The 14476-nt window shown below is 31.4% G+C and overlaps 7 protein-coding genes across 7 annotated transcripts; 3 read left to right on the top strand and 4 right to left on the bottom strand.

Annotated features, from left to right (window-relative positions):
* Window positions 1-193: 193 nt before the first annotated feature.
* On the bottom strand, window positions 194-658 carry EMA19 (Ema19p; the record flags this gene model as incomplete). Its single annotated transcript, XM_064856755.1, has 1 exon — window positions 194-658. The coding sequence occupies one exon, from the start codon at window positions 656-658 to the stop codon at window positions 194-196; it is 465 nt and encodes a 154-aa protein (XP_064715888.1).
* An 858-nt stretch (window positions 659-1516) lies between these two features.
* On the top strand, window positions 1517-2059 carry WWM1 (Wwm1p; the record flags this gene model as incomplete). Its single annotated transcript, XM_064856756.1, has 1 exon — window positions 1517-2059. The coding sequence occupies one exon, from the start codon at window positions 1517-1519 to the stop codon at window positions 2057-2059; it is 543 nt and encodes a 180-aa protein (XP_064715889.1).
* Window positions 2060-2238: 179 nt separating this feature from the next.
* CTF19 (Ctf19p) lies at window positions 2239-3510 on the bottom strand (the record flags this gene model as incomplete). The annotated part of the gene is made up of 1 exon (XM_064856757.1): window positions 2239-3510. The coding sequence occupies one exon, from the start codon at window positions 3508-3510 to the stop codon at window positions 2239-2241; it is 1272 nt and encodes a 423-aa protein (XP_064715890.1).
* A 270-nt stretch (window positions 3511-3780) lies between these two features.
* On the top strand, window positions 3781-5181 carry ULA1 (Ula1p; the record flags this gene model as incomplete). The annotated part of the gene is made up of 1 exon (XM_064856758.1): window positions 3781-5181. One exon carries the CDS (start codon window positions 3781-3783, stop codon window positions 5179-5181), a length of 1401 nt encoding a protein of 466 aa, XP_064715891.1.
* A 130-nt stretch (window positions 5182-5311) lies between these two features.
* On the bottom strand, window positions 5312-7195 carry SPB4 (ATP-dependent RNA helicase SPB4; the record flags this gene model as incomplete). The annotated part of the gene is made up of 1 exon (XM_064856759.1): window positions 5312-7195. One exon carries the CDS (start codon window positions 7193-7195, stop codon window positions 5312-5314), a length of 1884 nt encoding a protein of 627 aa, XP_064715892.1.
* A 1413-nt stretch (window positions 7196-8608) lies between these two features.
* SNC2 (SNAP receptor SNC2) lies at window positions 8609-8950 on the top strand (the record flags this gene model as incomplete). The annotated part of the gene is made up of 1 exon (XM_064856760.1): window positions 8609-8950. The coding sequence occupies one exon, from the start codon at window positions 8609-8611 to the stop codon at window positions 8948-8950; it is 342 nt and encodes a 113-aa protein (XP_064715893.1).
* A 448-nt stretch (window positions 8951-9398) lies between these two features.
* MYO2 (myosin 2) lies at window positions 9399-14081 on the bottom strand (the record flags this gene model as incomplete). The annotated part of the gene is made up of 1 exon (XM_064856761.1): window positions 9399-14081. The coding sequence occupies one exon, from the start codon at window positions 14079-14081 to the stop codon at window positions 9399-9401; it is 4683 nt and encodes a 1560-aa protein (XP_064715894.1).
* Between the last annotated feature and the right edge of the window lie 395 nt (window positions 14082-14476).

A 14476-nucleotide genomic window follows, 5' to 3' on the forward strand; every position in this document is an offset into this window, starting at 1 on the left:
AAGAAAAAAAGAAAGAGGAGAGAAGAAGCCGATGGTAGCGGTGGTATGATATATATATGCATATGTATATATGTAATCTATACATGCCTATGCAAGGTAAACGCCAAAAAAAAAAAAAGCAATTGTATATGCCAGTTGTTTTAGCTTTCCGCCTATATATGTAAGAATCTACTGGGGCACTTTTTGTACTACTTTAAAAGAAGCATAATCTGCCTGGAATGATAACAGTTAGAAGATACACGAAAGTCAACTGTAGTTGATTTTCCAAAGTAATATTACCTCTTTGCCAAATGGCCCAAATACATACAGCGGTTGTTAAAGCAGCTTCTAACCCGTAGAAACGTAATAAAGTAAGCAATCTATAAGTTTTCTTTCCAACTGAAGGTGAATTTAAACACGACCAATTGAAGACAAAATAGAAAAAGAGCGGCAATTGAAATATCAATTCAATTAACACAAACCACCATAACCACACAGGTCTTTCTAATAACAAGAAATCGTTATTGTTCTGACAATGCCACATGACTAATGATGACCAAACAGGTGGTCTATCACCCAATACAACACTTGAATCTATAAATATAGTGATCGGGATGTGAACAACGAAATACCAGTAGTAAAAAGCACGTTCTTTGGAATTAGTCAATAATCTGTGCATTTTGTTATTGCTATTATTCTTGTTGATTTCTATAATTTACACTTGTTTGGTTTCTTCCTCTGTGTCTTTTGCACGATATTCAATAAACTCAGTCTTTATCCTATGCTATGTAGATCCACTAACATTAGTTACATGTATATAGACACGACTCAAGGCATGAGTTACACCCTTCTTTCATTCTTTTTTTTCTTTTCCCGCTTCTTCCCATCGTTCTCTGCTGTTTGAAAGCAATAGGCAAATTTTGTGTGATCTGTAAGACTTCTCCTCTTCCTCCTTCAACAGCAAACTGGTATTGCTCGTTTCTTTTTTCTTGGTTTCTCCCCTTTTTGTCATGCAGTGCAGACTTGAGTAAACAAAGAAACAAAAAAAAGACCTCGATTGGTCTTCGAGCAGCAGATATAGTTTTGTCGAGAGAAAAAGTGTAAAAGCAGGGGGGGAGTCACTCGAGAACACATACGGGTAAACATCACGTTAAGTTTGACAGATTTGATTTGATGTTGCTAGTTTTTAATAGACGTTACCACTCTACGACCTTACCACATGCACACATTATTTCTTTATCTTGAAGACTTATCCTCTTACTGCTTCCATTTTGAGTTTTTTTTCGTATTTTTTCTTTTTTTATTCATGATTTGTTCTTTTTTTTTTTAGTTTTTTGTTTTTTGATCTTACTTCTTCTTTTTTCCTTTACGATATAGTTTATACACACTGATTAGTCAGTATACAAATATGTTTGCAGGTTATTTGCCTTCTAAATACAAACAAGAATAAAGATAAAACGCGTCTGATACATACTATATATACAACATAATTTGATATTAAAAAAAAAGACAAGCAAAAGCGAATATAATTCTACAAATGTCACAATCAAGAGACAATGTTCCTAATGTTCCAGATGGATGGAAAGCTATTTTTGATGAAGAGTATAAGACTTGGTATTATGTAGATTTGAAAACTAAGCAATCTCAATGGGAACCACCAAAGGGGACTGGGTTCTCAAGACCTGCAGCTCCTCCACCATATGAACAGACTGCACCACATAGATACCAACCTCAACCCCCACAACAGCAACAACCTCAACAACAACCAAGATACCAAGGATACACACAACAGCCTACATATCCACAGCAACCAGTATATTATCAACAGCCTGCATACCCACAGCAACCAGTATATCATCAACAGCCACAACCAGTCTACTATCAACAACAACCTACAAAAAAGAGCAATAGTGGCATGATGAATGGTCTTATGGGAGCTGGTGTTGGTTTGTTAGGTGGTGCCATGCTAGCCAATGCATTAGACAGTCATGAACAACCTACGATCGTTGAAAATAATTATTACTATGGAGACGATGGTGACAACTTTGGTGGCGATGACTTTGGTGGAGGTGATTGGTAACCCATATAGATACTGTTATAAATGCATTTCCTCATATAATAATCAATATAATAGACTTTTTTTTTAAAAAAAAACAAATGAAAAAGAAAAAGAAAAAAGTTATATACGTATATAGATAGACACATATCCTTTATCCTTTCTCCTTGTTTCATATAATTCTACTCAATAAATTTAATCGCTCAAATAAACATTAAACTTGATATTAATTCTATTAATGCTATATTTATATCATAATCAGGCAACAGCTGTTCAAATATATTGTTAATATCTGGATCCTTAATCTCTTTTTCCTCATGCAGTAGTGTTAGTATGATTTTTAACTGGGGATATAATAACATTAAACTTCTTTTACCCTTAAAATCTGTCGCTAGTCTTTGAGTATGAATTTCCAACTTGATTATAAACTCTTTCTCACTTGGTTCTTTTAATTCCTTTAATTTAATTACTTTCAATTCAGGATCTCCTACATCTTGACTGTATCGGAGTCTGTTTTGAAATTTGTTTCTTATTTGTGTTATGAGCGAATCACACTGATATGTGAGTCTATCAAATTCCAAACAAAAAAATATTAGTGTTACTGGATTTTCTACTAAGAGTTGCCCATTTAGGTAAAGTATTCTTTCAAAAAATAGCCTAACTCTCTTTGAGATTTCTAAGATTTGGAACCTCTTTAATTGACCATTAGATCCATCTTTGGGATCATAGTTTATATGGAATTTTATTTGGAATGGTGATTTAGGATTTCTTTTGAATTTAATAGTCACCTCATAGTTATGTTCACCATTACCATTATCATCATTATATCTATTGTTATTGTTGCCATTATCTTCTTCTGTCAAATTATTTATGTGAATCTCTACATAAGGATACAAATATTTTTGTAGATATTTTAATCTTAATTCCATATTTAAAAGAGGTAAAGTATCATATTTAACGTTGATTTCATCTTGTAGAGTAGAAGTACCATCAATATGGATCGGTTTGGGTCTAGGTTCCACAGCTTGTTGTTTCTTGGATGATAACAACATTAAATCTAAAAATATTCGAGCAGCATTAGGATCAATGTTACTATTATTATTATTATTATTATCAGTTGTTGTAATATTAGTAGAAATGTTACTTGCAATCTTTATTCCATTTTTGTCTTTTAATTGTGCTGGTTTTGTTTCATTGTCACTATTCGATTCGAAATCTGAGGATTCAGAAGATGTAAACCCTTGCATAAATTTCTCTCTTTCTAATTTATCTAGTTCTCTTCTTAAATAGACTTCTTCATCCCATAGTGAATCTCTTTCTTTTAATAAACTTTCTTTCAATTCTTGTAATTCTAATCGTCTCTTCTCAGTTTCTGTTAATATTACACTACTTCCACTATTATTATCGTGACTCAAATCACTAGAATGAGACTGTCTTCTAATGGGCGAAGCTATCAGATCTGATGTGAAATCCATTAGAAGTGGCTGCTAAACTATGTTGTTTGTATTATGTTATTATCAAATGTAATCCTAGAGGTCTTTGTTCTTATGATACGCTTTTTTTTCTTTTCACTTTTTGATATCCACTCTAAAATAACTCCAAGAAATCTTTAATGTTTCTTTTAACTGTATGATAACTAGACAAAAAGTGTTATTTCAAAATACAGTGAGAAAATATTCAAGAAGGTATAAATCATTAAAGGGGAGTAATATTTACTATAGCTTATTTAGGTTTGAGAGCAACATATGCAAGGTATTAATCAATTGAGTCTATATGATAGACAACTAAGGATTTGGGGAACATGGGGACAAGTTTTATTGGAAAAAGCTCATATATGTCTTATTGGTCCTGAAACAGCTTTGTTACAGGAGACTGTAAAGCACCTAGTCCTACTTGGTATTTCCAATTTTACTTGGTTATATCTAAATAGGGATTACATAAAATCCAAATCGTCGTCCTCGGAGTTGCTTTTCAAAGATCTGGTGGATGAGATGTCGCAACTACGTTCAGAGGAAATTCGTATTCGTAGAGTATCATCTCGACAAGATATTAAAGATTACTCCAACTTTAGTGCTATAATAGTATTAAATAATAATGATAAAGTTGATACAATATTCCATCATAGTCAAACAAAGTTACCACCAATCCTTACCGTACAAACAGCAGGTTTTTACGGATTTTTGAAATTAACATTATCTGAACCTCACTTTGTCCTTGATCCGCATAATGAATATCAACAAGTAGATCTTAGATTAGATCAACCTTGGCGAGCTTTAAAAGACTATATGGATGATATCAAAATGAAGGGGATGGATATTGATGATGTTGCGAAGTATCCTTATCCAGTAATCTTAGCTAAAATGTTACAGGAACTAATAAGAAGGAATACATCCTCAATAAACACCACTGTGATCAAAGATTCGTTGGAAAAAATTTATTGTAGTGAATGGGTTCATAGGGGCTATGAAAGCATGAATTATTTAGAGGCACAAAGGTTTGCTTTTCGAACAATTACTAAACCTGAACATGATCAATTTATCAAAACTTTAAATGAACAGGTCTATCCCTATCTAATTACCCAGATGGGAGTTTTAAAAGATAAATGGTGTGACCCGATGAATAGGAAAATATGGTACCTTATTACTACATTAATTAAATTTATTGAAGAAACAGAGATGGGGCTGCCGTTACAAGGAGATTTGCCAGATATGGAATGTGATAACAGCGAATATCAAAAGTTTAAAGCAATTTATGATATTCAAAGATCGCATTATTTAGATTTGCTGGAACATAAACTACATCAGAATTCAACAAATGAATTAATTGATCGGCAGGTGCTAGAAATATTCAGTAAAAATATTCTAGATCTAACTATTATCAAACCGTTAGAAAATGGAGAGACTGCTGGGTCATCAGAATTATACAAAGTATTAACACAGAATCATGATTGTAGGTACGATATACAAGCACAAAAACACAAGTTTCATAAGATATCGGAACCATCATTATTTTGTGTTGATGTCTTCCTTGCAGGTTTGGTAGCACAAGAAACCATAAAATTGATTACACATCAATTTGTTCCGATCAATAATACATTTGTATATGATGGTTATGATGGGACATTCACAGAAATTATAAAGGTTTAAAAAGGCGATTTATTAGAACAAGCATCTATCTCCTTATTGCTTATCCCCATATACACTTTTCAATTCCTTTGGAAGTAATTATTTTATTCTATAAGCTCTAGTAAGTATATAACGTTTTATAAATTTCTGACTACAAATCATCAAAGCTCCCTTGTATATTACTATTATTCTGTTTCTGTTTCTTCTTCTTTGATGCAATAATTTCCTCTTTCCAATCTGCAACAGCCTCTTCGTCGTCATTAAAATCAGTATCATTAATATCATTTTTTGCTAATTCTGCTTCGATAGCCTTCCTTTTCAATGACATCTTCTCTCTTCTCTTTGCTCTTATTTCTTTACTATCAGTCTTATTAGACCATGCCATATTCTTCTTTTTTAATTCAAACTTTAAACATTTCTTTTCATTTATTTTACTGATATTTGCCAAATCTTCCAATCTCTTTTTCTCCTTCTTTTTATCTAAATATTTATAATTCTCCATATTGATACTGTTAGGATCAACAAGCCAACCTTCACCAAAGGTTACTTCATCTTTATCTTGCAAATACTTGGTAATCTCAGGCATTCTAGGTAATCTAAACAGTCCATACATCTTTGCTGTACCAATATAATCAAATGATTGTAATCTGAAAATTGAGCTGGCCGAATGATTCGAATAATATCTAATAAAAGCTACATATGATTTTATTGCATGGTCAAATCTAGATCTATCTTGAAGAATCCACTTCTTGAATAATTCATAAAACTTATCTTCTACTACATCCCTCTCACTACTTTCATGGTTAGTAAGCTCGTTATTCAACATGGATGAATCTTCTTCTAAGTAGATTTTCTTTACTTCCATAAAGGGTATGAAATCTTCTTCTCTACCTTTGTTAATGAAGGTTAAGGCTTTACCAATTCTATTTGCTCGACCAGTTCTACCACATCTATGTAAAAATAAATCAGTATCGTTTGGAGGGTCTAATTGTATAACAAGATCTACGTTAGGAATATCTATACCTCTAGCTGCTACATCAGTAGTGAATAAAACAGCATCACTTAATGCATCTGTAAAAGATTGCAATGTTTTCATTCTAGAAGTGGTTTGTAATTTCCCATGCAATGAAAATATCAGTAAATCTTCATTTATAATATTATTAACTTCAAATTTAGATTTTTGTAAATATTGAATAAATGAATAAAAATATGTCACTGAAATGCATGTTGGAAAATAAACAATGCATTTTTTAAATTTGAACTTATTCAAAATATGTAATAATTGTTGTAATTTATATTGAGGTTCTATTACACAATAGTTCAATTTCAAAGATGATGGTGCGGCTTGACTATTTGTAGAATTAACTTTAATTTTAACAGGATTTCTTAGCCCAGTCTTAAAGATATTAGAACCTGCACTATCGATAGTGGCAGAGAATAAACCTGTTCTTCTTTGTTTTGGCAGTAGATTTAATATTTTTTCAACATCTTTTACAAAACTTATATCTAATAATCTATCGGCTTCGTCCAATACAAGTGTACTACATGACTGTGTTTTAACATAGGGAGATTGAATAAATTCCAAAATTCTTCCAGGGGTACCCACCAATATCAAGGGTTTTTCTTCTAAAAACATGTTAACATCTTCTCTAATAGTATGTTCATTTGTACCTACTAGTACCTGAGCTTTAATTTTATTGGAATCATAGTGTTCAAGGAATGAATTTATCACAGATTGAATTTGCTTGGCCAATTCTCTTGTTGGCGCTATAATTAGAGAATGGAAATGACCTTTTTTACAATCTTGCAAAACATTTTCTTTAATAATTTTTTCTAAAATAGGAATTACAAATGCTAAGGTTTTTCCTGATCCAGTGACTGAGTCTACAACAACATCTTTATTTCCTGCAAACATAGGAATAGTGGATGCTTGGACAGGTGTCATATAGTCAAAGCCCATAATTTCTATAGCTGTTCTAATCCATGGTTGTAAATCATAATTTAATGAATCCCAGCTCAGTGATGATTTGGACATACTGTAATGTTTTAATTAATAAATAGTATTATCGCTATGTAAGGATCAACTGCGGTAGTATGAATTAATGTTCCTTATGAATTGCTTATAATTGCTAATTCTATATTATATAAAAATTTTATATCATTGCAAAAAAAAAAAAAAAAAGAATCTTACCAACATGTTTATCCATATACATGTATGAAAAAGAAAGGTGTTAAACTCATGTTTTTTTATATTTCCATTTTATGGCAAGTAGATTATTTTATCATATAAAAAACATTTTTGAAATTTTTTCTCTTTTTTGCAATATTCAATGCCCCGTTTTAAATGATAATTGTGGATATTTTGTGTATGCAAGGGACTCTTCTTCTTTTTTTTTTCATTCCGGTTTTTTTTTTCTTTATTTAGTTTTGATGATATCACTTCTAAAATAGCCAGAAGAACAGGCCACTAAATTCCTATAAGTAAGTTAAATGATGTAACACGAATAGAAATATTCAAAAGCAGGAATTTATTGGGTATTATTGAAAATTTCTCTGATATATATCCAATATTTACACTTCATCTACTATCTGTACAACCTGAACTATAATGTTAATTTATAATTTTTTTTTCGTCTTATGTCTTTTGCTATTTTCGATTACTTACTTATTTATTTCATCTAATAAGTTAAAAACTGTTAATAAAAGAAGGTAAGTCTAGTCTTTCAATACAACACTTCACTATTTTTCTACTTATCGACGTTCCCAGATACTTAATATATTTAGCTATAGACTAGGCGGTCAGGACAACTTACAGTAAAATTATTCAAGTCAATCATTGATGTATACGCAAATTATAAACATTTTGTTGTGTGTATTTGTATTGACTCATAATGTAATATATATGTTACAAATATACATCCATTAAAATTACAACTTGTCGTGTCCAGAGTCTCACTACATATATATATATATATGTTGAATGGAGGAAGCAACTCTCAATGTTTCTAGAAATAGCCGCCCAACTATATATAACCCAAATCCGCGGATCCCAAAAAGAAGGAAGAAGGAGGCTAAAAATTTCTTCTTCCTTTTTTTTTCCTTTTTTTTCTTTTCCAGTTTGCAATAATTAAATTAGAAAAACGATAAAAAAAAAACAAAAAAAAGAAAAATAGAAAATACGGGAGCAAAGAAAAGAAAGGCAGGACGAAGAGACAGGTTGACAAATATGTAACAAAGTCTAGTTACTCCCGTGAATTCCTCTTGGAACAATCGCTCTCATAACGTAGTTGTCTTGAGGTTATTGCAAAATAAAATAACAAGTTATTTATATAGTGAGATCAGTAATACCAACAACTAATTAAATAATATCAAAAGTAACGATTATTTTATTATTATAAGTGTAAACCACATAAAAGCACATATACATTGATACATACTGTTAAAAAAAATGTCTTCCTCAGTACCATATGATCCATACGTTCCAGCTGAAGAGACCTTTGGTCAAAATAATTCACAATCTAGAACAGCTGCTTTACAAGCAGAAATAGATGACACTGTGGGAATTATGAGAGATAATATTAATAAAGTGGCAGAACGTGGTGAAAGATTGACATCTATTGAAGATAAAGCAGATAATTTAGCTATCTCTGCTCAAGGTTTCAAAAGAGGTGCTAATAGAGTAAGAAAACAAATGTGGTGGAAAGATTTAAAGATGCGTATGTGTCTTGTTTTAGTGATCATTATTCTACTGGTAGTTATCATTGTTCCAATTGTGGTTCACTTTAGTTAGAAGACAGAAAAAATAATAAGAAAATACCATTAGAATAATAATAAAAAAATTATGTTATCTCATCATATTTTGTCATCAAACAATCAAATTGTAGTATGAATAACTACAGATAAGAAATTACCTCATCTATGTTACCACATCATTTTAGTTTCTTTACATCCTGTATAATAAATAATTCAGAAATTATATTATAATATTTTTGATAAAAATATACGTATGTTTAATATATCAAACTGTCTTTTCTATTCTTTTTCTTTATATTGTTTTTTTCTTTTTATTTTAAATTATGAATATCTAAGATAGATGTATAAGCATAGATCTACTTAAAGTGTTTATTTACTAGTTATGATTATGTGCATGTATATTTTTTTCTGATTGAAAATATCCTTTACTCTATATATATATTCATATATATATATTTATATTTATATTTATGCAATAACATTAATTATTCTACAACATTAACATTTTGTGCAATCAAATCCACTATTCTTTTTGTAGTAGGTAAGTTTAACCAAATGGGAATGTATGCCTCGACTTGATCGAATTTCTTTGTAGGAATATCCATAAACGGATCGTTAAATGGGCCTGTCTCAGCGTGTAGAAATATGTCGTTATTATTATGTTTACCATTTTCATTGGAGATAGCACTTTCTTGTTTGACAATATCTGCAACATATCGTAAGACTTCTTGCGGAATTGGTGATTCGTAATCTGCTACATGTGATTGTGTTATTAATTTTTGTAATTGAGTTGGTGTTAAGTCACTACAGATCGCTCTTAATATATTTATATCTTCAATTGTATATTTTTTCAATTGTAATAATTTAGCAGTCTGTATTAAATGTTGTAAACAATCGGCACCATCAAGTAAACCATGGGATTTGCACCATTCTTCCAATCTTGTGATATTGTAATTCAGTTGTAAACCACGTTTCCATGAAAGGAAATTGCGTCTCATAATCAAATCATTGAAACATATAGCATCAACATAATTTAATAAAGTTGTCACTACACGACGAAATACTTCATGCTCAATATGGAATGACTTCATGCACCAGTATATACTGTTAAAGAATGTTAAAATATCATCCATACTGTAAGAATCATTTGAATTAAATAATTTGTTTAGGAACCCATTATTTTCACTTGCACTAAAACCAGGTAAGGATTCAGACATAACAATAGCGGCTACAGCCTTCTTTTGTAATTCTTTTTGTAGCTTCTTCAACCAAATATTGTAAATGTTGTAACTTAATGATTCAAAATCCTCTTTCAACTCAGTCACAAGAGAGACATATTCATTATATTCGTTATCATTCATATCTTGTTTGAAAGTTTCCTCTGTCAAAATAGAATGGTGAGCAAACAGAACAAAAAGATATAATTCTCTAACATTAGCTAACCAAAATGCACCACTAGGAATCAAGTCATTTCCTTTTAGAGTTGTCACTACTTTTTGGATGGTCGTTAAAACTTGAGCTAAGAAACTTTCGCTTTGTTTAGTTAGGCCAAATCTCCACATTTCACTTAAAACAATAATCAAAATTCTTGCAGGATAAACAACATCTCTTTTACTTAATTGTGTAGCAACACCAGCATCTGGAACTTTGAAACCTTTTAATAAGCCTTCAGTAATTTCGACGTTCAGGGTATCGGTATTTTCCAGTAATCTGTATAATTCTTCATTAATCTCAGCTGCACTGATAGATGTAACTGGTTCTACAGCATTGGTAGATTCGTCATATCCACCTTCACCTTCAAAGGTATTATCTTCTATAAATTCCCTACTTAACACTCTGGTTGCTTTACTCATACCTGGAGTTTGTGGAATAACACTGGTTGTGACAGTGCCAAGAGCAATGGTGTTTTGTAAACGAACTAATTCCTCTTTTAATGACTTTACTTCATTCTGCAAATCAGCGTTTTGGGTTTGATAGTCAAGTAACTTCTGTTTCGTGGTTTCTAATTCTTCTAGAGTAGCTAAAGATTCTTCTTTTAACAACTCATGTCTCGAACTCATTTCAGCCAATTCAGCCCTACATTCTTCTAGAATCTTTTTATTCAATTCTAGTTCCTCGTCGAATTGTTTACGTTGATGAGCTAATTGTACACTTTGTTCTTCCACTAATCTCGCACGCTCTTGTTTTTGTGTTTCTATTGTAGTTCTTAACTCCTCGGTAGCTTCTAAAGTCTTTTGTAATTCTAGTAATCTAGATTGGATTTCTTTGTTTTCTTTAACTTTACTTGCAAGATTTTCTGTTAACTCAATGACCTTGTTTTCCAATTTATAACTAGCTTCTTGTAAACGAACAACACTTTTAGCTTCAGCTCTTAGAGCCTTTAATTTAGCTTGTGCAATATGTTTTCTAATGAAGGATTGAATAATCACGGCATGCTTTCTGCGATATATAAAGAATTGCCTTGGCTTGAAAGTCCTTATTCTACTTTGAATTGTGATAGCAGCTTCTAATTCATGTTTAGCTCTCATCTTTCTCAGGGTCAGTTGCTTTCTAATCTTGGATTGAATTGTTATAATACTATTGTATGCATGTTCAGTATTCTTACGTACCAAGATACCACGATATTTGGTTTGAACTAACAGAGCAGCATTATTCTTTATTTCAGAAGTTATCTTATCACGAATTATCTTACCTTTAGTAAAGACGTGTACTTTTCCGATAGATTTTTGAATTGCCAAATATTGTTTTCTTTGGTATTTGGACCTTATACGTTTTTGAATCAAAGTTATAGCATGATTCATTTTATTACTTCTTAATTTTTCCAAATAAGCTAGCATACCAGCTTTAAAGAAAATTTTTGTGTTACCAATTTGGTATAATTTCTTATCCTTCACAGTAACATCAAGAATTTTTTTGCACATGTTAATGATATCTGCTTCATTTGTATCTTTCTTTTGGAAAATCCGTGACCATTCATCTGTAGCTATCAAAATATAATATCTTAGAATAAATTCATTAAATGTCCATCTAGATGGGAAACCTGCACATGATATTCTAATAGTTTCTAAAACACCACAGGCTCTTAATTGAGACAAGACCATCAAATTGTCAAATTTCCATGGCTCTTTTTCATTATTGGGTTTAATACAACGAATGTAATGAACATTGGTGGAATTAATAGTGTTCATTAACTCAATCAACGATTGTTTAAACATGGACCCTAACGTTGGTTTTTTGGTTATTGTTCTCATTGGACCTGGTCTTTTTTTAATAGTTGGATCAAATTTTTCTTTTTCTTGACGTTTGGCTTCTTCTAGCCTTTCTGCAGCTTTATCCAAAGTGTCTAAGATATGTTTTAAAGTTTCATTAGTGGTTGCTTTTAACACTTCTAAATGCCCATCTGATACTGTATCTCTGTTCTTTTCGATGAACCCCTCGGTATCATAAGTAACATTGTGCGCATAATGACTGACAATGAATTTAGTTTGACCAAATCTTGGTTTGGAGAAAACTTTGTTGGTTGGGGGTTTATCTAAAGTTTGATATAATTTTTGAGTCCAAGATTCATCAGAGCCAGCAGGTAATCTACTTTCTTCATCCAATAGAGATAAGATACCTAACTTATTTTCAATTAGATCGATACAAGGTTGGTTATCATTAAATTCGATAAAAGACCATTCAATTTCTTCTTTCACATACTCCTCTTGCTCTAATTTAAAAACGTGTTGATTAAATTCCTGTTGTAGTTTTTCATTAGCATAATTGATGCAGAATTGTTCAAATGAGTTTTTTTCAAAGTGTTCAAAACCATAAATATCCAATACACCAATGAAAGAGTTAACTTGATCCACCACTTCAGGGTTACATAGTACAGTATTGATGTTTTCCACTAACCAATCGAATAAAGCAGAATAAATGAATTTAGCCACAGAATCTCTCGCTACCAGTGCTTGATTATAATTCAGATTTGATACAATTTTTTCAGCTCTAGTAGTGAGTTGTTTCTTTGTAATCCATTTTGCAAAATTGAAGGAATCAACACCTAATAATTCACAAGCAATTTTTAAACTTGGATCATCTGAAGATACAGATGCATCATTTCTTGTTTTTTTTACCTCAATGTTACCAATATGTAATAGTGCAGCTAAGATCTTGAAAATACCGTTACGCACCGAATCGTTAATACCGACCAATGTTAAAGCATCCACTGTAACTTGATATTCTTTGGCATCGTCTACCCCTTTAATTTGATGGTCACCACCTTGGTTCATGTAAAAGAAATCTGTAGGGTTGGTTAAATGTAATTCATTTTTGGTCTCCTCTGGTAAACCAGCCAATAACTGATAAAAAATATGATAGTTTCTTTCTGTTGCAGGTTGATACACTAATCTGGATCTTTCTAAAAGGTAAGTTCTAATCTTAGCACCGATGATGGAGGTGTTCTTATCGAATAAAATTTCTAAATATTTCCCGAATCTAGATGAATTATCATTTCTAGTAGTCTTGGCATTACCAAATGCTTCCATAATTGGGTTGGTAGCCAGTATTTTTTCTTCAGTTTCCGACATTTCCACTTGATGTTGTAAATTTCCCATATTAGAAGACATTTCTTCTTCTACTGAAGCAAAATAACGCATAATGTATTTAGCAGAGACGGTTTTACCAGCACCAGATTCACCACTGACAACAATAGTTTGGTTCTGTTTATCATTTTTCATCAAACTGTAAGCTTCTTCAGCAATAGCGAACAAATGCGGTTCCATTTCACCTCTTCTTTTGCCAGCATAAGCTTGAATCATATCTGGAGAATACAATTGATCTACTCTATCAAACGGATTGGTCGCAATCAAGACAATACCTGAATAAGTATATATATTTAATTGGGCATATCTTTGTTTAATTGCATGTAACACAGCTGGTTCGTTCAAATAAGATAAAGAAGTTAAATCTTCTGTGGTTTCCAGAACAGGTGGGTTTCGTAATAACGGTAATTCTTTATTCGATTCATCATCTAGTTTTTCTGCTTCAATAGATACGGTTTGATCATCTTCTAAGAGTAATTCCAGGTGATATTTACCATCTATTAGATCGTTTTTAGTCACTTCAGCGCCGATCCAGCCAAATTCTTTGCTGGGGTACCAACAACGAGTCCCTACTTCGAATGACATTTGTTATTTAAGGCTAAGGTATGGTGAAAAAGGTAAACCAAAGTAGAGAGAGTGGTAAAAAATCTTGTATGTGCAAATCCTTATTTGTTTCTGTTTTTTTAAAAGGGTATCTATTCAGTTGTAGCTGTGATTTTTGAAGTTGAAAAAAAAAAATAAAATAAAATAAAGATTAGATTGTAATACTAGCACTTTGTATGTTTGTGTATATTTTTCTTGGGCTTGGGGTATGTTTTTGTGTGTAGTTGTTTTTTTTGTTTTTTTATGATTGTTTATGCTTTTTTACTTTTTTTTTTCTGTTTTTACTTTCCCATTTATTTTTTTGTTAGATATGTTCCTCGTTAATTTTTCTTTTAGATTACGTTTTATTTACCTATTTCTTTTTTTTTCTTGTAGAA

This window comes from Arxiozyma heterogenica (genome assembly GCF_036370985.1).
Source record: "Arxiozyma heterogenica strain weizmannii chromosome Unknown scaffold_11, whole genome shotgun sequence".
Taxonomy (NCBI): Eukaryota; Fungi; Ascomycota; class Saccharomycetes; order Saccharomycetales; family Saccharomycetaceae; genus Arxiozyma; species Arxiozyma heterogenica.